The sequence below is a fragment of the Salvelinus alpinus genome, chromosome 5 (genome assembly GCF_045679555.1).
Source record: "Salvelinus alpinus chromosome 5, SLU_Salpinus.1, whole genome shotgun sequence".
Lineage (NCBI taxonomy): Eukaryota > Metazoa > Chordata > Actinopteri > Salmoniformes > Salmonidae > Salvelinus > Salvelinus alpinus.
Genome location: NC_092090.1, coordinates 79,950,014 through 79,977,129, shown reverse-complemented (window position 1 = coordinate 79,977,129; position 27,116 = coordinate 79,950,014). Strand labels below are relative to the sequence as shown.

At 45.4% G+C, this 27,116-nt stretch overlaps 1 protein-coding gene across 4 annotated transcripts; it reads left to right on the top strand.

The window, feature by feature from the left end:
* On the top strand, positions 1–27,115 carry LOC139576917 (BICD family-like cargo adapter 1). Of its 4 annotated transcripts, none has more exons than XR_011675186.1 (12): positions 1–1,141; positions 2,205–2,420; positions 12,835–12,951; positions 15,318–15,329; positions 16,307–16,453; positions 16,745–16,924; positions 17,198–17,416; positions 19,279–19,422; positions 19,584–19,714; positions 19,919–20,039; positions 21,346–21,458; positions 21,758–21,818. XR_011675186.1 is itself a non-coding variant. In XM_071403517.1 (12 exons), the coding sequence occupies exons 1-11, from the start codon at positions 731–733 to the stop codon at positions 21,454–21,456; spliced, it is 1,758 nt and encodes a 585-aa protein (XP_071259618.1). In that variant the 5' UTR covers positions 1–730; the 3' UTR covers positions 21,457–21,458; positions 21,758–21,868. The 4 variants fall into 4 exon arrangements, 3 of the variants coding, with proteins under 3 accessions (XP_071259618.1, XP_071259616.1, XP_071259617.1); XM_071403517.1 differs by having other exon boundaries at positions 21,397–21,458; positions 21,758–21,868; XM_071403515.1 differs by lacking the exon at positions 21,346–21,458 and having other exon boundaries at positions 21,758–27,115.
* The last annotated feature ends 1 nt before the right edge of the window (position 27,116 follows it).

The window sequence follows — 27,116 nt, the reverse complement described above, 5'->3', positions numbered from 1 at the left end:
GATGTAATATTATATCGTTGAAAAGCTTTATGAAACTATGTAGACTCAAAGCGAAGGAAATACTCACCTACGTCACACATAATGCTAAATAACAATGGCGTTATCATCCTCAACCAATCGATGTTTATTTGTAACAGGTTGCTGTTGACGTCAGCAACGTGTGGCGCGCATTCCAGGGAGGAAATGAGGTGGCGCAATCGGGCCCGCTCTCTGCTCGAGTGGGTATTTTGGATATTTTGCCGAAGCCTGAGGTTCTGCAAAATGCCTCCGGTGTAAAGTGGCCAACAATTATGGGGAGCCGGGACCCCGCCTCAACCGGGTGGACAGACCGACTGCTATTGAGAGTTCGTCAGGGCGGTTAATGTGGGGACAAAGCACACTGTGGACCGACAATCTTTACATCCAAGATAGCCAGCAGCAGACAGCAAGAGGCTCGTCGTCAGCTCAGCTGCGAGGAGGCGGCACTGTTTGCAGGATTAAAGCGAGAGCTTGGTGTGTACGGTTTAGGGGAGGTGGTCTTCCGAGCGTGAGGGAAATTTGAGTCAGACAGGTTAGCTATTGCTGTGATTTTTAATAACTGTAACATATATGCCTACCAAGGAACCCTATCTATGGAGATATTGTCGACACAGAGAGGATCCGGTCAGCCCGACCTAGTGACCGAGTGGGTTCAACCGGAATAAATCAATTGGGTAGGCTAATCTCTTATTTTTTTGTCCGTCGCGCGGCGATGTCAGCTTTCTGCCTCGACCTGCACACATCCAAGGCTGCGATTTCAGCACCACCCGAGCTGGACAGCGACTGCATGGAGCACCCGGTGGATCAGGGCAACAAAACCCCACAAGAAAAGGGAGGATTTCAGGGCCACTCGCTGCTACACACCGGCTCTGGAGGCCTCGGGATGGCGTTGGAAGAGGAATTAGCCATGCTTACTGGGGAGCAGGACGACGAGGAGGAGGAAGAGTTGTCTGAATTGGAGACGCCTGTAATTGGACAGAATACAGACTTGTTGTCGCTCTTCCGTCAAAAAGAAAAGGACTTGGTTTTAGCTGCTAAACTAGGCAAGGCTCTGCTAGAGCGTAACCAAGACCTGACTAAGCAATATGATAAAATGAACAAAGATCTTAACGATAAACTAGAGGTAAGTAGCTTTACACTCACTGCCAAATACTGTATAATCACATTCAGTCCTTCCAGATCTGTTTTTCAATTCACAGTTGTTTGGCCATCCTTTTTGTCTCAGTAAATTAATGTGGAGTTAAGCAGTGTATGTAACCATATTCAACTGATTAGGACTTCCCTCCATTATTGTAGTGCTGTTGAGCAGATGTCACATTGTAAACAGTTTTTTCAGACTGTCTACAATTTACAGCTAATCTCCATACAGTGTAATAACAGTATAATGCCTCTCTCATAAAAAACACTTGCGCACAAAACACTGCTCTAACAGCAGACTCAATTCTCACAATTACTTTTTATTTATATGCTTTTACTGTCATTACCTGACACTGACAGGTAGCATTGACACAGGTGGAGAGGAGGTGTTCACAACATCTTGGGGTGTCACTAAAGCCCTGAAACCCCATAGATGTCTGTTGCATTTGTTCACGCTGACAGCAGAGCTTTTGTTCATCACATATGAAACCCCCCACTCCACTCAGCACATGGCCTGGAGTGGAACAACTACTAATCCCCTGTTAATGTCCCATGGAGATGGCCTACTGTATCTACTGTAGGCTACATCTGCTCAGGGCCCTGATCTCTAACAACACAGCACTACGCTATTACCCAGTGTACAATATTCATCAAGGAATTTCAAAGCTTTTTCGGGGCAGATAACATTGTTCGTTATCCTTTTACAAACCTTGTTTTACCAACCATGTTTTATTCCTGACACGCCTCTTTGTTCAGGACTGATTACCCAACATGCTCTGGGCTACATCATGTGTGTAACCAACCATGCCACCCATCCCATCCCAACCCCCCATACCCTGACCCCCTGGTTCTCTCATATTATAAGCCCACACTCATATCCCCACCCCCTGCCTCAGCTTTATAAAGCTCTGGATAGAAAGGAGCAGAAGCTTTGTGCTATCCTTTCACAATCCAATGTCTGTTACTACTACTACTAGTCTCAGGCCTAACCTGGTCCCTCCAGTCCAGTAGCATCTCTAACCCTGTCCCTTGTCTCCCCTCACCCACAGCACCATGAGCAGGAGAAGCACGAGCTGCGGCGGCGGCTGGAGAATAGGGAGGGGGAGTGGGGGGACCGCGTGGCGGAGCTGGAGATAGATGTCCAGCAGCTGCAAGGAGAGCTGGAGCGCCATCAGGTCCAGCTGAGAGAGGCCGATCACGACAAGTCCATGGCTATGAGGGAGTTGTCAGAAGAGAACCACCACCTGCTGGAGCAACTTAACCGGGTGAGTGGAGATAACTATCTGTCTGTGGACCTTTTTGTCTGTCTGTAGACCTGTCATTCGGTCTGTCTGTCTGTGGACCACTGGGCCTCAACACTGGATGTCTCAGTCTGCCGTGTTCATGTCTAGAGAGGGTACAACTATGTTCTCATATAGAATGCATACATGCACATACATAGACTGCTTCAATCTCTCTCTCTCTCTCTCTCTCTCTCTCTCTCTCTCTCTCTCTCTCTCTCTCTCTCTCTCTCTCTCTCTCTCTCTCTCTCTCTCTCTCTCTCTCTCTCTCTCTCTCTCTCTCTCTCTCTCATACAGATCAATATATGCTAAGTCATCGAAAGTGGAACATTCACCTCTTAAATGCTGAATCATGTAGAATGATTTAGGCTGCATAATACTTATGCAACCCTCCTATCCATATTGATCAGTAACTACAGGCTGTTAAAACATATTTGATGTTTTAGGTAACAAAATGTTTTGATAACCTACATGATTGATGGGATAAGAACCAAAAAAAACTGAGAAAGAATGATAGGATGACAGGGAGAGTGGAGGAGGTAAATGTTCAATCAGAGCACATCCACTTTGTAAAGGGTTATGGACATGTGTCAGGAGAAGCTTTCATTGATTCAACTCCATTGACAGGCTGGACTGATGGAGGTGAGCAACAGTGCTGTAGGTAATACTGTTGATTAGACTCCCCTAAGAAGCTGGATTGACTACAGCCCGAATTCAAATCACTCAAACCTAACTAAAATGGGAGGCATTGCCCTGACAACCTGACTAGCAGAGTGGTCAATTCCTTTTAGGCCTAAATCCCAATGGGAAACTAATGGAAACACCGGCCAGGAAGGTAGTAGACAGCTCTTCTACCAACTTGAGTCGAGGTGCAGCAAAAAATCACATGAATATCTGGAAAAACTATTTTTCCTAATGGACATTCATTCCAGGACAGAAACACCCAATGTTTCCATTCATTCCATATCCTCTACATCAACAGACTGTTAGAAATTATTTTACTGCTGCTCATTTTACCAATAGCATACCAGGCTGAGGCTGATAGGCACGGCGTCACATAGCTGTTTCTAAAAGAGACTAGCTTTCCAGTGACGCGAGGGACAGGGATATGCTTTTGTGCGAGTTGAAGGGACATATTGATACCTTTAATCTGGGTATGTTAAGGCTGTTACATGGAGAAAGCTGTGTGTTGACTTCAGTCAGAGGGCCAGTCTCATTTTAATAGCCAGAGAAGCTTCAGATGTGGAGATAGGCGGGTGTTGCCTGCTGATGTGCTCTGGTGACACCAGTGACAGTGTTGTAGGTGTGGGTGACAATGCCTGTGGTGCAGTGCTGTCTGTCCTGGGAATAGATGTGAGCTGCAGTCAGGCAGATGCTGCTTCCTTCCACAGCCCAGCAGGGAGAGAGCTAGCTAGCGGTCAATGGCTGTTTTTACGCTCCTGGCCAGGGCTGCTGCTGGCTGTGCGCTGTTACAGATACAGAGACAGCAGCAGCACCGCTGGGTTATACAGACCTGCTTCACCTCTCATTTCCATCTCTGATCAGATTAAAGTGAAATACATGTCAACCACCATCAGTCTCTGACCAATGAGGGGGCCCTGAACTGGTCTGTTGCTATGGATCCTGCTAGGTATGTAATTAAGTTGCAGTTGATTTAAAAGCAGCCTTGGTTAATATGAAATTGGTGTAGATGGGGGGGGGTAATTTATGAGTGCTAATAGAGAGTATTGATCAGGCTTGAGTGATTCACTGCTGTCGGATGCCAGAGAGACCTCCTGTGTAATAAAATGAATGAAGTCAGACATGGTAATCTCTCTGTTACTAAGCAATGGCCTGCTTACACCACAGCTCTGAGTACACATCCTCCTAGGGAACCCACACCAGACTCTGACAAACCTCCCAGTAGTAGAGCCACCAGAGAAGCACCAGCCTTATTAGGATTACAGTCAGTCAGTCAGTCTGTCTGTCTGTCTGTCTGTCTGTCTGTCTGTCTGTCTGTCTGTCTGTCTGTCTGTCTGTCTGTCTGTCTGTCTGTCTGTCTGTCTGTCTGTCTGTCTGTCTGTCTGTCTGTCTGTCTTTGAGCGCGTAGTCCTATCCGAAGACATGGATTAGGAGATGTTTTGGCTTTGTAATGACATATTCTTTGTAGCAGCATTAGTAGAGACAAGGATGCTGACTGTTTTATCTACGGACAGACCATTTAGTCTGGCAAGACTCACTACAAAACAAGCAATAAATTCATTTCCAAGGTTCTTTAAGATCTATTCTTTAAGATCTATTCTTTAAGATCTATTATTTTAGATCTATTCTTTAAGATCTATTCTTTAAGATCTATTCTTTTAGATATATTCCATATCGGTAGCTCCATTCTAACTGGGGCACTCTGGACACATTCACTGGGGACCAGACTCAGACACATGACAGGAGTGCCACATGTGTCCACTGTCTTCCAGTCTAAAATAAAGCACCCCCCTGTGAAGGAGTGACAGAAATAAGTGGTAATCTGTTGCAGGCTGCAGTCATGACAGCGGAGAGCCTGGAGAATGGCTAGAATCCTATCATGTGTCTGACAGCTCTTCCAATGGCCATTCTCAAAACAAAGCTTTGAAGATTACACTCACAATAACAATGCACTTTCATAATAACAGATTAGAGTGAGGAACCAATAGTCTGCTGGAACCAAGTCTCTGATTGGATGCAGCAGGAATGACCTTGGTGTGGTGGGGCTGGCCACAGGAAGTGATGTAAAACGCAGTGTGTAAGATGCGGCACTGAAGGGATTAGGTCATAATCCTCTGTAATAGACTTTTTTATGCATTCAATCAGCAGCCAGAACAACAACACTACTCCATACTGCACTCACAGCTAATTAAAAACTGTCACCCTGTCTGTGTGTGAGCCATTGACCCTCATGTTAAGGGACAGTGCAAACCTGCCACTAATACACTAGGACACGGGAGCCATTCTCTATGAGCTAGACTTAAATATATGAGAGTCACACAAGTCACTGACATATTCAACAGCCACATACTGTAGAGACACAGACACTTACTACTCATACAGACTCAAAGAAGCACAGACGTAAAAACACATCTAAACCCAGTGGTGTCTGCTGGTCTGGTAGGCTTGGCTGTCCTGGGGTGTGAGGTTGACCAATCCCCTGAGGCCTAATCTGATCAGAGTGAACCAGCGAGGAAGGAACATTTCTCTAATTGCATTACAGCACACATTTAGAAAGGGGTAGACCTGACTCCAGCACAAATGCCTACATGTTTTAGGCTATAACCCTGATCAAATCAAAACCCCAAATCTCTGGCTACGCCAAGATGATCAGACACCCACAGCTCCTCCAGTGACCTTATTGGAGCTGCTTGTTTTTAGGCCAATGTGTAGATGGGAGTAATAATGTGCTGTGTGGTTACTAAGACCCCCTTAAGGCCTTTTGTTAGGTCTATGTGTATGTGTACACTGAAGCTCTGCATTACACTATGATAAACTCATAGACCTCAACTAACTGTAATGAGCTACCATGGGCCATGGGTAATACTCTGTTGTGCTCTGCTCTGCTCCATGGCTACCTACCACCGTATAAAACACCTAGGTGAACAACACACACCGTGTGTTCAACACAGACACTGGGCATCTTTCCAGGCCATCAGTTGTGATGAGGAACAGAAGCATCAGGTCTAGAATGGATCCTAAGGCTACAAAGGGACAGAGGACACCTGCTGCTGCTCCCTGCCTGCTGCTACTGCTCCCTGCCTGCTGCTACTGCTCCCTGCCTGCTGCTACTTCTCCCTGCCTGCTGCTACTGCTCCCTGCCTGCTGCTACTTCTCCCTGCCTGCTGCTGCTGCTCCCTGCCTGCTGCTACTTCTCCCTGCCTGCTGCTGCTGCTCCCTGCCTGCTGCTACTGCTCCCTGCCTGCTGCTACTGCTCCCTGCTTGCTGCTGCTGCTCCCTGCCTGCTGCTACTTCTCCCTGCCTGCTGCTACTGCTCCCTGCCTGCTGCTACTGCTCCCTGCCTGCTGCTGCTGCTCCCTACCTGCTGCTACTGCTCCCTGCCTGCTGCTACTGCTCCCTGCCTGCTGCTACTGCTCCCTGCCTGCTGCTACTGCTCCCTACCTGCTGCTACTGCTCCCTGCCTACTGCTACTGCTCCCTGCCTGCTGCTACTGCTCCCTGCCTGCTGCTCCTTCTCCCTGCCTGCTGCTGCTGTTCCCTGCCTGCTGCTGCTGCTCCCTGCCTGCTGCTGCTGATCCCTGACTGCTGCTGCTGCTCCCTGCCTGCTGCTGCTGCTCCCTGACTGCTGCTACTTCTCCCTGCCTGCTGCTCCTTCTCCCTGCCTGCTGCTGCTGCTCCCTGACTGCTGCTACTGCTCCCTGCCTGCTGCTACTGCTCCCTGCCTGCTGCTACTTCTCACTGCCTGCTGCTACTGCTCCCTACCTGCTGCTACTGCCTGCTGCTACTGCTCCCTGCGTGCTGCTACTGCTCCCTGCCTGCTGCTACTGCTCCCTGCCTGCTGCTACTGCTCCCTGCCTGCTACTACTGCTCCCTACCTGCTGCTACTGCTTCCTGCCTGCTGCTACTGCTCCCTGCCTGCTGCTACTGCCCCCTGCCTGCTGCTCCTTCTCCCTGCCTGCTGCTGCTGTTCCCTGCCTGCTGCTGCTGCTCCCTGCCTGCTGCTGCTGCTCCCTGACTGCTGCTGCTGCTCCCTGCCTGCTGCTGCTGCTCCCTGACTGCTGCTACTGCTCCCTGCCTGCTGCTGCTGCTCCCTGCCTGCTGCTGCTTCTCCCTGCCTGCTGCTGCTGCTCCCTGACTGCTGCTACTGCTCCCTGCCTGCTGCTACTGCTCCCTGCCTGCTGCTACTTCTCACTGCCTGCTGCTACTGCTCCCTACCTGCTGCTACTGCCTGCTGCTACTGCTCCCTGCCTGCTTCTACTGCTCCCTGCCTGCTGCTGCTGCTCCCTGCCTGCTGCTACTTCTCACTGCCTGCTGCTGCTGCTCCCTACCTGCTGCTACTGCCTGCTGCTACTGCTCCCTGCCTGCTGCTACTGCTCCCTGCCTGCTGCTACTGCTCCCTGCCTGCTGCTACTGCTCCCTGCCTGCTGCTACTGCTCCCTGCCTGCTGCCATCAGTGGTGCTGACATTCAGAGCTTCATTGATAACGTTAAACTGTGTTACTTTTATTTAACTAGGCAAGTCAGTTAAGAACAAATTCTTATTTACAATGACGGCCTACACCGGCCAAACCCGGACGACGCTGGGCCAATTGTGCACTGCCCTATGGGACTCCCAATCACAGTCGGTTGTGATACAGCCTGGATTCAAACCAGGGTGTCTGTAGTGACGCCTCTAGCACTGAGATGCAGTGCCTTAGACCGCTGCGCCACTCAGGAAACTGGAAGAGTGACATATGTATTGTTTTAGTGCATGGCATGACCAGCATCATATAGATCCATAAACTAATACACTGTGTGCTATGACTAAGGAAAATGCCAGAAACATGGCCACCTAGCCACACAGCTCCATCAATCCTGTCTCTCTCTCTCTGGTTGCTATGACAACCCAGGTGTCATATGTGAGATTTCATGTGTTACCATGGGAATGTGCTCTCTGTGACACTGTGTGCTGTACAGCCAGCCCAATGTCAGGTTGTAACACAGATCCACCTGACATGTACACACATGGACTTGTAAGTCATCTTCAACCATATGTGTATAATAGCTTGTGCTGTACAGTTTGTTCTGCATCCTGAGGAGAGGGCAGAGAGAGAAAGAGGGAACAGATAAGCCATTGGAAATCACTGATTTAATTACCGATATTAAAAATGAAGAGGATACAAGTGGTAAATCCATTAAGGATCCACCTACCCCCTCTCAATTCCACACCCCATAGGTGTAAGCAAGAACATTAGACTGGAAACCACAGAAACTCTGCTATGTTCTTGTATTAAAGACGCTATGGATTAGGCCTGTATGTAGGGAAGATATTGTTCCTCTCCTATCAAAGACTGCTGTAAATTAAAGGGTTTTGAGAATGTTGTGATTATCCCTTTGAAAGATCATGGCTTGGCACAAGGTCAATGTTCCCTCAAAGCTGCGCCGCTGTCCACCTCCTTCAGGACAGCGGCGCAGAAGAAATACCATGCCGCGCAGAGACGCAAGAGATTGAACTTCACTGAGTTCGATCCATTAGTATGCACTATATAGATCAACGTTTTTTCTGTGATCGAATCAACATTATATCAGCCCCCTTTCAATGCAACAAACCAAACCAAATCTAACTTTCCAAGACTGAGTTTGTGATTTTGTTGTATGCAGAGCCAAAGCGCAACAGAGTAGAATTATGTTGGTGGTCTTTCAATCACCAGCAAGTGAATGCGCTTTTCAGATCAGTTCAGATCAGAGCGCAGAGCCGCGCGTGTGCACATGTGTTGATATTCTTTGCTAGTTGGCGAGTTATTAGCCCAGTTATAGATAAGTATAGGCCAGCAATGGGGAGATACTGCTTCCTACAAGAGCACAAAACGTGCAATCTACATTTCAAGCTGTCTTTGAAAAGCCTGTCAGGTAAAAAGCTTATGTCTTAATTAAAGGTGCAGTGTTGAATTGTGAGACAAGCTTGAATATGCAAATAAGCCAATAGGCAGAGGGGTAACCTACATTATCTAATTCTCTGTATGGTAATAATAATTCATTGTATTTTGTAAAGTGGGTTCTTGCATCGTACAACACAAAATATCCACCACGTATTGTGTATAGGAGAGGTCGCAATTTACGCGATAAATTGGTTCATGCCAACTGCCAGCCACTTAAGAAAATTAGCCAAGCACTTTTATGCCCTCTACCAAATGGTAGCTATAAATGCAGAGGATGCGCACAGTGCAACAATATGATGAAGTGTCAATATTTCTGTCACCCACACACAGGAAAAAGGTTCCAAATAAATGACATTATTACGTGTTCCACCACCCATGTTATTTACATTATTAAATGTCCATGTGGGCTCTGTTATGTCGGTAAAACCACCCGCTCTCTCAAACAGAGAATTAGTGAACATTAAAGTTCAATCAGGAGAAACGACAGGGATTATCCAGTCGCTGTACATTTCAATGACATGAAGCATGACATTTCCACCTTTAGATTTTGTGGCATAGAGAAAGTTAAGATATCAGATAGGGGAGGTGATATTAATAATACTCTGAGTAAAAGAGAATGTTTTTGGATTTTCACCCTCCAGACATTGTTTCCAAAAGGACTTAATGATGAAATGCCTTTGTATGTTATGCTGTGAATTGGAACATGAAATGTGTGTCTCTTGTAGATTATTCTGACGTTTTTCATATGATGTACCCAATGACTAATGAACTTGCTATGTCCTCATTGAGATTATACAGAAGTGTTCAATACGCCTTATTTATACACTTTTGTAATATTTATGAAATGCACATTGTTATATTTGGTAGCACTTATTTATTTTCCTTTGCCTCCAACCCCCTTCGATGTGTAGAACGGATGTGGGTGGAGCCAGGTCTACATAAGGGTGCAACTTTCAGAAAATCCCAAAAGCTCTGACGAAGGCCGTGTGGCCGATACATAAGCTTATTAAATATCGGTGATACTATCAAGAGCAGTGTGCGGTTTCCTTTTCCTTCATCGTACAACACAATACAATGAAATTTACAGTCACCTGTTTGGCCAATGACCAAGTAAAAAATCATGAATTAATGTCAAACCCTTCATAATGTTAAAACGTTTTTAAAAGTCTCATGCAATGTAGGCCTGCATTGAACACCAGGCTACTGTAGGCTATATCATAGAAATCAAAAGCTATTTCCATCTGAAAATGTTATGGGATTTGCTCCATTGGTTTTGTTGGTAGACCTACATTATGCTCCAATAGCCGCAATAGCCTATTGGCTAGCCTCAGTGTTCACTGTAAACGTGCCGCTGATTGCACAAAATTCTCACAATGTTCAAGTTTCTGCTCACAAGACCAAACATTTGCTCAGTGCCCCAGGAAATTAGAGGGAACATTTTACAAGGTACTGTACCTTTGTGTCCTGACTCTGGAGAAAGAATGAGCATTTATGCTTGTCTCTCAGCATATTGAGCCCTAGTTTTTGGCCTGGATTCTGTTGCAGTAGTCCAATTTCCCCCATGTACTGATAATACTTGATCTGGGATCTGAGGACTTTATGCCCAGATTAAGGGGAATATCAGTACATCTGGCAACACAGTGAAATATCCTGTTTTTCCTCTGATCTCAATCTGCCAGGCGCAGTGTGACACTTGAGTCAAATGTCACATTCCCACTGTGACTGGGCTCTGCATAGACCTCCACTGAGGAGACAGATACATCAGCCAGTTTAGCAGAGATGAAGAGCTGTATGCATCTTTCTGGCCTGGTTAGGAGAATGTGAAGCACATTCAGAATGGCAGAGTAGAGCAGCTGTGTTTGAATGTCTAAGAATACATCAAACTAATGATTCTGCGTTTGGTATAGGCTATATCATTCCTCCCATGCATCACTGGGGACGACAAGGTGCCATTATGCAAAAGGGTACATAGAAGTAGAAGACTTGTAGGAGTGCCACAACAAACTTTTTCTTATTTTTTGTAAGCATAGTGCACTGACCAAACAGTGTTATGACACAGCACAGATTTTAGTTTTCAGGTTGTTCTTCCCTTAGTCTCCCACACAGAATACATAAAAATTACAACCTCTCTCTGAGTTACTTAAGGACACAAGTGCATTCAAGTGTGAATGGAACACATACATTTTCCCTCACCTATAAAAGCTTTCCAAAAAGCAGGGTGTAGTGCAGATTTATGAGTATAAGCCCTGTATTATTACACAATATGCCATGCTAGTTCCACGAATCACCAACAGATGTCCAGTGGGGAAACCATAAATCTCACCCAAATCTCTAACTCACTTACAGTAGACTGTAGTAGAAAAGTCAACTCTGTTTTGGACTCAGACAGACAGACAGATGGGTGGAGAGCTCTGTCCAATTACATTATACCTGTAGGTCTAAAACAAGGATAGAGCATTAGAGAGCGGCTGTGTTTGGTAACTTCCTGTTCTTACCTGTCCCATGCAGTCACTACTCACGAAGGCGTCATCAGTCACCACGGTGGCCAACAATTCAACCGCTGACTGAAAGATCCTATAAACATCGGACTGCCACCTAGAGGCAAACATATCAAACATCTGCCACGGATATAGAGTATCAGTAGCAAACAGATGTAGCGATATGATTCCACCTGGTTGTTATTTGTCAGAGCTGGCATACAGCTGACCTTTGATTGTTTGTTTGACCGGGGGGCTGCAGGTAACCTAGCTGTTAAGAGCGTTGGGCCAGTAACAGAAAGGTTGCTGGTTTGAATCTCTGAGGCAACTAGGTGAAAAATCTGTCAATGTGCCCATGAGCAAGGCACTTAATCCTAATTGCTCATGTAAGTCGCTCTGGATAAATGACTCTGCTAAATGACTAAAATGTAAATTATTTTTGACAGTAATCAGCCTGTTGGATTAATGTTTTGTGGAATTTCTAATGAAGACAGAGATCTATTAGATATCAAAGTGTCATGATTATGGGGGAATACTGTAGTCAGAGGTGTACAGACAGTATATCACATCTCTATATTCTCAGTAAGCCAGGGCTTTATCTATCTTGACATCTACCTGTTAAGTTAAATTTGCCTCCAGTGAATAAATCAATAATTGCTTTGTTATATGGCAATTATATTTATCCTCAGTGCAGAGGCTGGAGAGGAGTAAGTGAAGGGTATCAAGGATTCCACCATCTGTTGCCATGGCAGTGATGATGATCATTAGAGTCTCACTTATGCTAATGAGGTTCTGTTGGTCTGGCTTTGTGATCTGCACGCGGCCGGTAGGCAGTGGGTTGTTGATCAGAACAGTCCAATGAGCTCGGCCAGGGAAGGGGGCAGTAGGGACCAAGCTCTAAATGGAACATTCCAGATGTTAAAGGTTGAGTTACTCAAACCTGTGCTTTTACAGGAACAGTTCTGCTGTGCAGCTGGATTCCAGTTATAGGAACACTGTGGTGACTCAGAGGTAACAGTGTGTCAAATCAAATACCACTCCAAGCATTACCGTGTTGGGTACTTACTCAATGTGAAGTGTGTGAGTGGCGTGAGGATGTGTTGTTGTGAGAGTTCTGAACTGTTCTGAATTATGACTTTACAACCCTACCGTTATGGACCTTGTATTACATGTGGAAGATGTTGATATTTGTCATATTGTAATGGCTTTTTTTAATTGCCTCTGAGGCAAGTTGTATTGAATTGTAAGAATAACATGTTATACAATTATTTGTTCATGTATTTGTTCTCACGCTCTGTGTCTGGGGTGTGTTTGTGTGTCTCCAGGCTACAGATGTGGAGAGGCAGCTGTCCACTCAGGTCCACTCGTTACGGGATGACTTCAGAGAGAAGAGCATCTCTACCAACCAGCACATGACACGACTAGAGAGCCTACAGGCTGAGGTGAGACTAGAGAGCCTACAGGCTGGGGCGAGACTAGAGAGCCTACAGGCTGGGGCGAGACTAGAGAGCCTACAGGCTGAGGCGAGACTAGAGAGCCTACAGGCTGGGGCGAGACTAGAGAGCCTACAGGCTGGGGCGAGACTAGAGAGCCTACAGGCTGGGGCGAGACTAGAGAGCCTACAGGCTGGAGCGAGACTAGAGAGCCTACAGGCTGGGGCGAGACTAGAGAGCCTACAGGCTGGGGCGAGACTAGAGAGCCTACAGGCTGGGGCGAGACTAGAGAGCCTACAGGCTGAGGTGAGACTAGAGAGCCTACAGGCTGAGGCGAGACTAGAGAGCCTACAGGCTCAGGCGAGACTAGAGAGCCTACAGGCTGGGGCGAGACTAGAGAGCCTACAGGCTGGGGCGAGACTAGAGAGCCTACAGGCTGGGGCGAGACTAGAGAGCCTACAGGCTGGGGCGAGACTAGAGAGCCTACAGGCTGGGGCGAGACTAGAGAGCCTACAGGCTGAGGTGAGACTAGAGAGTCTACAGGCTGGGGTGAGACTAGAGAGCCTACAGGCTGGGGTGAGACTAGAGAGCCTACAGGCTGGGGTGAGACTAGAGAGTCTACAGGCTGAGGCAAGACTAGAGAGCCTACAGGCTGAGGTGAGACTAGAGAGCCTACAGGCTGAGGTGAGACTAGAGAGCCTACAGGCTGAGGTGAGACTAGAGAGCCTACAGGCTCAGGTGAGACTAGAGAGCCTACAGGCTCAGGTGAGACTAGGTGAGACTAGAGAGCCTACAGGCTCAGGTGAGACTAGAGAGCCTACAGGCTGGGGCGAGACTAGAGAGCCTACAGGCTGGGGCGAGACTAGAGAGCCTACAGGCTGGGGCGAGACTAGAGAGCCTACAGGCTGGGGCGAGACTAGAGAGCCTACAGGCTGGGGCGAGACTAGAGAGCCTACAGGCTGAGGTGAGACTAGAGAGTCTACAGGCTGGGGTGAGACTAGAGAGCCTACAGGCTGGGGTGAGACTAGAGAGCCTACAGGCTGGGGTGAGACTAGAGAGTCTACAGGCTGAGGCAAGACTAGAGAGCCTACAGGCTGAGGTGAGACTAGAGAGCCTGTGAGACTAGAGGGCCTACAGGCTCAGGTGAGATTAGAGAGCCTACAGGCTCAGGTGAGACTAGAGAGCCTATAGGCTGAGGCGAGACTAGAGAGGCTACAGGCTGAGGCGAGACTAGAGATCCTACAGGCTGAGGCGAGACTAGAGATCCTACAGGCTGAGGCGAGACTAGAGATCTTACAGGCTGAGGCGAGACTAGAGATCCTACAGGCTGAGGTGAGACTAGAGAGCCTACAGGCTGAGGTGAGACTAGAGAGCCTACAGGCTGGGGTGAGACTAGAGAGCCTACAGGCTGAGGCGAGACTAGAGAGCCTACAGGCTGAGGTGAGACTAGAGAGCCTACAGGCTGGGGTGAGACTAGAGAGCCTACAGGCTGAGGCGAGACTAGAGAGCCTACAGGCTGAGGCGAGACTAGAGAGCCTACAGGCTGAGGTGAGACTAGAGAGCCTACAGGCTGAGGTGAGAGATTAGAGAGCCTACAGGCTCAGGTGAGACTAGAGAGCCTACAGGCTGGGGTGAGACTAGAGAGCCTACAGGCTGAGGCGAGACTAGAGAGCCTACAGGCTCAGGCGAGACTAGAGAGCCTACAGGCTGGGGCGAGACTAGAGAGCCTACAGGCTGGGGCGAGACTAGAGAGCCTACAGGCTGGGGCGAGACTAGAGAGCCTACAGGCTGGGGCGAGACTAGAGAGCCTACAGGCTGAGGCGAGACTAGAGAGCCTACAGGCTGAGGTGAGACTAGAGAGCCTATAGGCTGAGGTGAGAGATTAGAGAGCCTACAGGCTCAGGTGAGACTAGAGAGCCTACAGGCTGGGGTGAGACTGGAGAGCCTACAGGCTGAGGTGAGACTAGAGAGCCTACAGGCTGAGGCGAGAGTAGAGATCCTACAGGCTCAGGTGAGACTAGAGAGCCTACAGGCTGAGGTGAGACTAGAGAGCCTACAGGCTGAGGTGAGACTAGAGAGCCTACAGGCTGAGGTGAGACTAGAGAGCCTACAGGCTGAGGTGAGACTAGAGAGCCTACAGGCTAAGGTGAGACTAGAGAGCCTACAGGCTGAGGTGAGACTAGAGAGCCTACAGGCTGAGGTGAGACTAGAGAGCCTACAGGCTGAGGTGAGACTAGAGAGCCTAATAAAGGTTTAAAAAATAAGTTAACAAATATTGCCCTATCAGTTTTTCCTCCTTTTCTATCAATCATTCAATTTCTCCGTGTTCCCCTCCTCTAATACCGTGACTGACTCCTTCCTCTTGACTGGAGCAGCAAGGGCTAGAAGTGAGTGGTTATATTGGTTTGTCTGCATGCTGCATGTCGCATGTGTGTACATGTCCCACTGTACTGCTATGGAGCATGAGATACTGTATGTTTCTGTCTGTGAAACATTTATCAGTAATATCAGTAATGTGTAATGTCAGCCATCTAGCTTAGGGTCATAGAATGATAACATTACAGATATATTATACCTCTCTGCCTCCTCTTTAATAGTAGGTCTTATTGGAGAGGAGTAACCCTCACTGCAGAGACTGCACTGTAATTGAGGGAAAAAGCTACCGCTCTATATTTAGCTCAGATATACTGCAATGTCTGGGTGTTCCCAGGGTTCCAACGGGTTTTCTTCATTTAAAGTGACAAGGATGGATCAGTCCTGCTAGACAGAGAAAATCACAGCAATGTCAACCAAAATATCTGAAGGGCACACGAAGAACATGAATCTACAAAGAAGTCCACATGGTGGCAAAGAAGTCCACATACTGCGCTGTAAAGTAGGTTACCAGATGTAGGCCAAAGCATGGATGGGGGATAACGAGAAAGAACAAGAACTGACGTTTGTTTAATGGATTAAGCTGCTCAGGCTGCCACCGAACATATTACAAACAACTCTCCTTGTATCACTAGAAATGTGCAGTGTTTGTGCAATGTTAGCCTTCAGTCTGAGGCCACTTTATAGACTGATGAAGGAATAAACTGTTATCAGGTCCATTTGGACTATCAGCTTACCACGGAGACATTCCTGTAAATGAGGGTGGCAGAAACCTCCTACGCCTGTGCTAGGCAACAAAAAATTTGGGACCAGGGGGAGTACTTTAATCTTCTGGAACATTTGAACTCCTAAGAGTCAGTCAGGAGAGAAACAGATTTATAGAGGCTAACACTGAGTGCAGATAGCTACCAAAACAAAACAACATCTTCACTGTCCTAGGTTCCCATAGCACAATGTGTAACTTGGCTATTGGGGTTGTGTATCTTGTCAGATTAAGATGCTGTCGGAGCGTAAGAGAGAGCTGGAGCGTCGGGTTAACGCTGTGCTAGAGGAAAACGAGCTACTTCAGAACACTGTTGACGACCTGAGGGAAAGAACGCTAGTGCTGGAGAAACATCACCACGAGAAGGACTTACAGGTACGATCTCTGTCGCTCTTTGTACAGTGCCAAGATATTCCTGTATTATATGTGAACGTGTATATGGGTTTATAGACATGTTCTGTATTTGTGTGTGTCTGAGTGTGTTATGTTGATCTGTATGGTATCAGTGCTCTGTGTTGACCACTGTGTTGACCACTGTGTTGACCACTGTGTTGACTACTGTGTTGACCACTGTGTTGACTACTGTGTTGACTACTGTGATGACTACTATGTTGACCACTGTGTTGTCTACTGTTTGTTGTCCACTGTATTGCTATGTGTGTCCAGTTACGGCAGAGCCAGCTGGAGCTCCAGGAGGTCCGGGTGTCCCACAGACATCTGAGTGCCCGCTTTGAGGAGCTCACAGAGGAGAGAAGTCTACAAGGCCTCAGCCCACACCCTGCCAGCCTACTCTGTGAGATAGAACAGAGCATGGAGCAAGAGGAGCAGGAACAGGAGAGGGAGCAGGTACACGCATGCACAAGCACAGACACACATACACACGCTCACGCGCACTCGCGCACACACACACACACACACACACACACACACACACACACACACACACACACACACACACACACACACACACACACACACACACACACACACACACACACACACACACACACACACTGCTTTGTGAGATAGAGTGACATACAGAGAGTCCTAGATATGATATCAGTGATTCATAGTGTATTATAAACAGTCTTTGCTAAGCTGCTCTCCCTCTCTCTCTAGCTTCGTCTCCAGCTGTGGGAGGCCTACTGCCAGGTGCGCTCGCTCGTCTCCCACCTGCGGGGCAACGACATCACAGACTCAGCCCTGTCCACTGACTCCTCCATGGACGAGTCCTCAGAGACATACTCAGCCAAGGACGTTCCCATAGGGAGCCTGCATGCCAGTCTACTGGAGCTACGCAGACTCACACAGAACCTGCTAGACGGCAACGAGTCCACGGTACTGACCGTCACACACAGATATACATTGTAGAATAATAGTGAAGACATCAAAACTATGAAATAACACATTTTATATTTGAGATTTTTCAAAGTAGCCACCCTTTGCCTTGATGACAGCTTTGCACACTATTGGCATTCACTCAACCAACTTCATGAGGTAGTCACCTGAAAATCCTTTCAATTAACAGGCGTGCCTTGTTAAATGTTAATTTGCGGAATTTCTTTCCTTTTTAATGCGTTTGAGCCAATCAATTGTGTTGTGACAAGGTAGGGTTGGTATACAGAAGATAGCCCTATTTGGTAAAAGACCAAGTCCATATTATGGCAAGAACAGCTCAAATAAGAAAAGGGAAATGACCAAAAGTCCATCATTACTTTAAGACATGAAGGTCAGTCAATGCGGAAATGTTTGTGCAGTCGCAAAAACCATCAAGCAGTATGATGAAACTGGCTCTCATGAGGACCGCCACAGGAAAGGAAGACCCAGCGTTACCTCTGCTGCAGAGGATAAGTTCATTAGAGTTACCAGCCTCAGAAATCGGCAATTAACTGCACCTCAGATCGCACCTCAGATTGTTCAAGTAACAGACACATCTCAACATCAACTGTTCAGAGGAGACTGCGTGAATCAGGCCTTCATGGTCGAATTGCTGCAAAGAAACCACTACCAATAAGAAGAAGAGACTTGCTTAGGCCAAGAAACACGAGCAATGGACATTAGACCGGTGGAAATCTGTCCTTTGGTCTGATGAGTCCAAATGTGAGATTATTGGTTCCAACCACCATGTCTTTGTGAGACGCAGAGTAAGTGAACAGATGATCTCTGCATGTGTGGTTCCCACCGTGAAGCATGGAGGGGGTGTGATGGTGTGGGGGTGCTTTGCTGGTGATTTATTTAGAATTCAAGGCACACTTAACCAGCATGGCTACCACAGCATTCTCCAGCGATACACCAACCCAATCTGGTTTGCGCTTAGTGGGACTATCATTTTTTTCCCAACAGGACAATGACCCAAAACACACCTCCAGGCTGTGTATGGGATAATTGACCAAGAAGGAGAGTGATTGAGTGCTGCATCAGAAGAACTGGCCTCCACAATCACCCGACCTTAACCCAATTGCGATTGTTTGGAATGAGTTGGACTGCAGAGTGAAGGAAAAGCAGCCAACAAGTGCTCAGCATATGTGGGAACTTCAAGACTGTTGGAAAAGCATTCCAGGTGACTACCTCATGAAGCTGGTTGTGAGAATGCAAAGCTGTCATCAAGGCTACTTTGAAGAATCTAAGAAATAAAATATATTTTGATTTGTTTAACACTTTTTTAGTTACTACATGATTCCATATGTGTTATTTCATAGTTTTGATGTCTTAACTATTATTCTACAATGTAGAAAATAGTCAAAATAAAGAAAAACCCTTGAATGAGTAGGTGTTCTAAAACGTTTGACCGGTAGTGTATATATATATATATATATATATATATATATATATATATATATCCATTGATTCTTGAAGAATATAACTTATAGATGATGCCTCATGAGCTTAGTTCAACTGTCACACTCCATGAGAACCTAAAATATAAGATTGTTTTTCTCCAGTGAATGTAAACAAACTCTGTGTAGCCTCATAACATGGTTAAAACAATGAGTAGGTGTGTCCAAACTTTTGACTGGTACTGTACATATGAAAATACTGACCAGATATACTATACAGATATTTAGTTCCTCCATGCATCCAATAAAGAGTGTGCGATATTCAGTACACACTCAAAACAACTCCAAATGAATTGAGTTGAGTTTGACCTGAATTCACAAAATAATGAGTCTATGTGTGTTGTTGTGGTTGTGTGTGAGCAGGGTTCTCGCCGTAGTGACGAGGAGGCTCTTGAAGACCAGGTTCGAAAGCTTGGGGAAGAGGTGAGAGGAGTGAGAGAGCTGTACGAAGCAGAGCAGGATAGAACACGGAACAGCCAAGAAGAAGTTCTACAACTCCATAATCAGGTACTACTGCACACAGAGCTTTATCATCACTGTTGTTCTCCAACAAGATCACTTCAACACAGCTTTGTTATTCAAGCTAGACACAGATGGGATTTCTTACTCACGAGGTTGACAATGTGTCTGATGAGTGTCTCCTATGTCATTCCTCCCCTGTCCTGAAGATGGCGATGCTCTCTGTGGAGATGTGCTCCGTACAGGAGGAGAGTGAGCGTATGAGGGCCATGTCTGAAGCACAAGACCCCAGTGAACAGCTCCAAAGTGCTATACGAGACCGAGATGATGCTATTTCCAAGTAAGACCATAAAACATAGCACATTTTTGGGGCACAACTACATTGTATGTTTGTCCTGTATGTAATAGGCTAGCATATAACAACAATTAGTTGTTTTACAGTCATCTCCCGAATAAGCATAAGCATAAGCATTCAGCATAATGAGAGCATAGAAACTAGAGAGGTGCTGTTTATCTCTAAGCTGTGTGTCTGTCTGCCTAACAGGAAAAAAGCGGTGGAGATGGAGCTGGCCAAGTGTAAGATAGATATCATGTCTCTGAACAGCCAGCTCCTGGACGCCATCCAGCAGAAGCTGAACCTATCACAGCAGCTGGAGGCCTGGCAGGTGGGTCAGAGGTCAGGGTTCATGAGGGGGCACACTAGACCACTCATAGTATGAGTTATTTCATTTGAATTTTTGGATTATTTAAAACACAATTCAGCCACACATGTGGATACACTGTATTTAAAATAATGGAGGATAACACAATAAAGTTGAACAACTTATTTCCATTGTAGTCCGCTGACTTATTTCCATTGTAGTCCGCTGACTTATTTCCATTGTAGTCCGCTGACTTATTTCCATTGTAGTCCGCTGACTTATTTCCATTGTAGTCCGCTGACTTATTTCCATTGTAGTCCTCTGACTTATTTCCATTGTTGTCCGCTGACTTATTTCCATTGTTGTCCTCTGACTTATTTCCATTGTTGTCCGCTGACTTATTTCCATTGTTGTCCGCTGACTTATTTCCATTGTTGTCCTCTGACTTATTTCCATTGTAGTCCGCTGACTTATTTCCATTGTAGTCCGCTGACTTATTTCCATTGTTGTCCTCTGACTTATTTCCATTGTAGTCCGCTGACTTATTTCCATTGTTGTCCGCTGACTTATTTCCATTGTAGTCCGCTGACTTATTTCCATTGTTGTCCGCTGACTTATTTCCATTGTTGTCCTCTGACTTATTTCCATTGTAGTCCTCTGACTTATTTCCATTGTTGTCCGCTGACTTATTTCCATTGTAGTCCGCTGACTTATTTCCATTGTTGTCCGCTGACTTATTTCCATTGTTGTCCTCTGGTTGTTACTGAATGGACTGTCAAACTGAATGGACTGTCAAACTGAATGGACTGTCAAACTGAATGGACTGTCAAACTGATAGATAAAGTAACAAATACAATATGAATGTGTATCTGACAGCTCATATGTGTACGAATAACAAAACGTATGAATGATTACGTTCACACAGCAATTATCATTCTTAATGTGTACTGTATTTATTCATTAAATAAGAGTATACTAGTGGACTGAAATTCACAGTTGTAGGTTCAGGTGAAAATGTGTATATGGTGATCTTTTCCGCACCACATCCTGTCCTCTCCTCTAATTTTCCACTGTCCAAAGCGTGTGTATGTGTTAACATGTACGATACTGTACGTACCCTGAGTTGCCAATTTACACGAGTGTCTGAAGTACTAATTCACTCCTCAATGAGTTTCAACCTTGGGTTTTCATTGAACATACTGCAAACAATTTTAAGCAAGTTGGGCTAGTAGCTATCTAACTAAATTGAGGACTCAGTGTATTACTTTCCCTTCCCTCCCTCCCTCACCCGTAACTAGCAGCTCTTTCCTCTCTCTTTCCCTGGCTGCAGTTTGCCTCCTCAGGGCTCTTTACTGTGTGGCTCTTGTGGTTTCTGATCTAGTGGCCTTTCTCAGCTTCCGTACCACCCTTTCTCCCCTGTGGTACCCCCCTTCTGCATTAGAGGTGAGGTGTGCCATCTCACCCTGGTTCTGTCCTGTGCGACTCTTCCATGCCACGCTGAGCCATTCCATGCTATGGCCTGCTGACTCAACAGAAATGCGCTCACCCATTCTAAGCCATTTGATCACCCAAAACCACCCACTTCCATGCCAATCTGTCACACCATCCTCCTGCCTCCTGTTTCTCTTCTCTAAAACCCCCTGTGTTCTTTAACATCCCCTCACATTCATTTTACCTATCTATCACTACTGTGCTCACCCTCTCTCGCTGTCACTCATTCATTCTGTCTTTCTCTCTCTTAGGATGATATGCACAGTATGATTGATCAGCAGCTTATGGAAAAGCACCAGGAGGAGTGGAGGGTGACCCCCTACACCCTCGCTGGGCCCTCTGGGGGTCGCGGGGGCCCCTCCGGCCAGTCCTCCAGACGAGCCAGTCGTCTCTCCGATGGAGACAAGAGGCTCTTTTCCTTCTTCAAAAAGAACTGAGTGCCTCTGGACTGGCCCAAGTGAACACGAGAGAAAATAACAAGAAAAAGAGATGGAGAAAGAGTAAAGGTAAAGCCAAAGACAAAGGGTAGTGATACAGACTGTCAGACAGGGGGGCTAAAGAGGTTCAGAGGTCATTTGCACTTTATCTGTCCCATCACGCCCTTCCTTACAGACCCGTAAAGAATGAATGAGTAGCACTGTAAGACACCCCCAGAGGCCTTGGCTACAATTCCATAAACACCCATTGGGCTTACATGAACAGGGTTACATATATTACCTCCAAAGAGGTCAGTTCCCCAGTAGTGCCTCCCAGCGTCTTTACCCCACTGCCAAAACTCCAGACTGGGACTGTATGCATACAGTAGGGCTGACTCCTGTGTGCTGTCACAGGCCAAGGTGTCTGGGGAGAGGGTGTTCAATATGGGACTCACCAAGGCCTTGGAGTGGAGGGATTGGGACGGTGGGGCAGGGATCTGGGTAAGGGCGAGAAGGAGAAGGACCAGCCTCTGGGTGGGAAGCAGCATTGTTACAGCTAACTCAGACATGTTCTCAGGTTTATTCATGTGTTCAGGGATTTACAAAGAGGCCTTATTCCCAATCAATACAGTCCAATAGATGGATTTCATTCAATTGGTATGCACTTCACAATTATGATCATGCCAATGCATTGGTTAATATTGTTAAAGGTAGCTCTAACACAACACACCAAAATCACAGAACTTTTGCATTCACAAAAATAAGACAGAAGTGTAAATGTCCAGATCAAGCCACAGGAAATCCATAAACATATCACTTGTCTTTATGTATATTGATCATAAGTTTACCTCAGATCATACTCAATACTGACTGAGCAACCACGACATGACAAAGTGACACTTACATTTACCAAGCACTGAATGTATGAAAACCAGTCAAAGTGAGTATGGGTCTATCTCAGGTCCATGGACATTTCTACACAGGCCTCTTGTCAGTCTCTGACATCTAAATAAACCTCTAGGCAGCTGTCGTTAGTTGCAGCCTCTATCCAGGTGGACTTCTACAGTTAGAATGTCACGTTTAGCATACATTTGACATACAGAAAGTGATAAGAAAACTGTATTTTCAAACATTGTCTGTGCAATGGCCATGTATCTTCCTCCTAGCTGACCAAATCCTCACAACTGTTTACATTAGTCTAGGTTGAGAAAGGGGAAGTCAAAACGGTTTCTCAGTACGTCTGCAGTGCCTAACTTTGGCAAGTCAAAGGCATCCATATTGTGCGATAGTTAACTGTCAAATGACCATTCATTGGAACACAAAGTAACCTACTCAGTCAGCTACCACCAATCGAGTTCCACAGGAAAACATATTGACAGGGCCTACAGAGTGCTTTAGTTATAGTCACAGTAATATAGACAGTCTACTGCCATTCCCATTGCTTCAAAGCTTATGATAGTGGACACTTTATTTCCTAGCTTTTGGGCTTCCATTCAGGCCAGTCATACAGAATCTGTGACTCCATATTTGTAGAGTGTGTGTAGATAAATGTGATGCATCTGAAGCCTCATGGAGCGTTTGAGAACGAGACTGGCACGGTCCTCTGACCTCTGTGTGTATTGGAAGTCATATCTCAAGCACCTGAGCAAACCTATGCAGATGTCTTCTCGCCATCTCAATTGGTTAGGTTGTTGATTAGGATAAACCCAAAGAATGGTTATTTTTAAAGAGTTGAGAGTAGGTTGGGATGAAATCAATAGATTTATAAAGGCATACAATGAAAATGTACTTTTTCTTTTTAGAATGATACTTTCATTGTCCCTGTAGTTTTGTTTTGTGTTTTGAGTGTTTACATACAAATTGAGATCTCTGTGGAAAGGGAGAGGAGGGGTGAAGATTGTAGATTCTAAGTTCTTCATGTGACTGTTCAGTTCTGTCCAAGCAATAAGTCATTCTAACTTTCACGCAAATCACAGAATGTTGTTGAAGATAGAGTTATGCTCTTGTATCACAAGTTAGGATTCTGTAAGTCAGTCGACCAATGTTTGAATCAAGTGTTCTCCAGCCAGGCTACAAAAACAAAGTCATTACCAGTTTGCTTCTAACAGGGGTTCTGGGTAGTACTGACATTTTCTACAAAGTAGGATCTGCTTCCATAGCCTTCACTCCAGCCCACAGTTACACTCTTAGATAAAAGGGTTCCAAAAGGGTTCAGCTGTCCCCATAGGAGAACCCTTTTGGTTCCAGGTAGAACCCTTTTGGGTTCCATGTTGAACCATTTTCACAGAGGGTTTGACATGGAACCCAACAGGGTTCTACAAAGGGTTCACCTACTGGGACAGCCAATGACCCTTTAAGGTTCTAGATAGAACCTTTTTTTCCTAAGAGTGTAAAGGAACGAGTTCTGCCTATTTGTCTGTAGTCTAAGCAGCTGTGTTGTTGTATTGATCTGAGGGAATCGTTAAGGGGGTCTAACACCAGTAGCTGGTCAGCTCGGAAAGGCACTAACTGGCGACATTATTATATTGGGCAGGAAGCCAACCACACACAGCTAGACTGCAGCCTCAGAACGGAGGGATGAGAAGTATATTCTGCAGGCCAAGCTAGAGGTTGGTTGAACATGGAAGGAGCATTTACCTATATTACGAACGGGATCAAACAACACTTACCATGACCAGAATGTTAGTTCTCATATCCTTGTCTTCTTGAACTCAGCCTCATGGCCTGTTGGCACCAGGTGTTCCTGGACATGGCCTCTGGTCTAAAAGTTTGGCCATTCTGTTCATTCAGGGGGTTGGGGGGGTCGGTTTAAGCTCTGGCCTGTAATTTACATCCATGCATTTGTTTATTCAGTTTAATGTTGTGTACTCTTCATGTATATGTTATGTCCAAAATTACTGTCAATTGTATTGCTTCCATTTCCCATTTGAAAACTATTTTTAAAGCCTGTCTCCTGTCCTCAATTTTATTACCCGTTAACCATCCTGGATGCTGAAGGAAGAGATGTTCTCTTGAATTGTTTGTTTGTGTGTGTGTTTGTTTGTGTGTGTGTTTGTGTTTGTGTGTGTGTGTTTGTTTGTGTGTGTTTTGGAAAAAGCAGACATTCCATGGTGTGTCATCTGCTTGTCCTTATGGGCCCTGTTCTTTGGAATTTCACTTGGTCTCAGTGTGTGTGTGTGTGTGTCTTTTTACAATCACCAATGACAAACATTGTTTGGGTTGCCTGGAACCTTCGAAATAGGTAATTGACCATGAATTTGGGCAATCTGTGGAAGGTCTTGGTATACATTATTTTTGCATCAGTACCCCCATGTCCCCCCTGACTCACCACTATAGACATAGGGTAAGAAACATAGCTTCATGTCAACCTCATTAGTGAACAATCATCAATAATTACATTTTTGCAATGTATCCTTCATAAATGAATGTGGTACTGAACTTAACAGGGCCCCCTCTCTCTCCTGACACATTCAATATGTTCCTGTAATGGTAAGGGACCATATACCCTGCCCCAGTCAATTGAATATGGATAATGCACACTGTCATGACACTGAAAGGCAATATCCCAGAACACAAGTGAACTTAGTATCAATGACATTCAGTTTGAAATGTTAAGTGAGAATGAACAAAAGATAAATTACATAAAGCTATATGACTTGACACAGGTTACATATGTGTAAGTGTGGATGTACACTACAGTTAAAAAGTTTGGGGTCACTTAGAAATGTCCTTGTTTTTGAAAGAAAAGCAAATTTTTTGTCCATTAAAATAACATCAAATTGATCAGAAATACAGTGTAGACATTGTTAATGTTGTAAATGACTATTGTAGCTGGAAACGGCAGATTTTTAATGGAATATCCACATAGGCATACAGAGGCCCATCATCAGCAACCATCACTCCTGTGTTCCAACGGCATGTTGTGTTAGCTAATCCAGGTATATCATTTGAAAATGCCAATTGATCATTAGAAAACCCTTTTGTAATTATGTTAGCGCAGCTGAAAACTGTTGTCCTGATCCGCAAAACACCAGTCTCAACGTCAATAGTGAAGAGGTGACTCCGGGATGCTGGCCTTCTAGGCAGTTGCAAAGGAAAAGCCATATCTCAGACTGGCCAATAAAAATAAAAGATTAAGATGGGCAAAAGAACACAGGCACTGGACAGAGGAGCAATGCCTAGAATGCCAGCATCCTGGAGTCGCCTCTTCACTGTTGATGTTGAGACTGGTGTTTTGCGGATACTATTTAATGAAGCTGCCAGGTGAGGACTTGTGAGACGTCTGTTTCTCAAACTAGACACTCTAATGTTCTTGTCCTCTTGCTCAGTTGTGCCACCGGGTCCTCCCACTCCTCTTTCTATTCTGGTTTGAGCCAGTTTGCTCTGTTCTGTGAAGGGAGATCTTCAGTTTCTTGGCAATTTCTCGCATGGAATAGCCTTCATTTCTCAGAACAAGAATAGACTGACGAGTTTCAGAAGAAAGTTATTTGTTTCTGGCCATTATGAGCCAGTAATCGAACCCACAAATGCTGATGCTCAACTAGTCTAAAGAAGGCCAGTTTTATTGCTTCTTTAATCATAACAGTTTTCAGCTGCGCTAACATAATTGCAAAAGGGTTTTCTAATGATCGGTTAGCCTTTTAAAATGATAAACTTAGATTTGCTAACACAACGTGGCATTGGAACACAGGAGTGATGGTTGCTGATAATGGGCCTCTGTATGCCTATGTAGATATTCCATTAAAATCTGCCGTTTCCAGCTACAATAGTCATTTACAACATTAACAATGTCTACACTGTATTTCTGATCGATTTGATGTTATTCTAATGGACAAAAACAAGGAAATGTCTAAGTGACCCCAAACTTTTGAACAGTAGTGTATATGTATTTACACATTATGAATATGCATACTCATTCAAATATTGTACACATGACATGACAAACTAATTTTTCCTATATTGATGACACTTTCATAACGAGGTACATAATATTTATGATGGAAGAAATGTGTAAGAGTATGGTTTTATATTCATAGCAAATTACTATTTTTAGTAATGGGGAAAAAATATCCAAATATTGTAAATGAGAAGTGATTTTTCTAGCAATTTTCCAAGGGAAAGTGTACTCAATGAATGTGATTCTATATGTGGAGGCCACTGTGAAAAAATAAAATGGGGACAGAAATAAAGAAAC

Bases quoted from the DNA above. Each gene is read 5' to 3' on its own strand.
- LOC139576917 (XM_071403515.1), top strand. From the start codon at position 731: ATGTCAGCTTTCTGCCTCGACCTGCACACATCCAAGGCTGCGATTTCA. The intron at 2,421-12,834 runs GTGAGTGGAGAT...GTGTGTCTCCAG, and splicing joins TGCTGGAGCAACTTAACCGG to GCTACAGATGTGGAGAGGCA. The intron at 20,040-21,757 runs GTGGGTCAGAGG...TCTCTCTCTTAG, and splicing joins AGCAGCTGGAGGCCTGGCAG to GATGATATGCACAGTATGAT.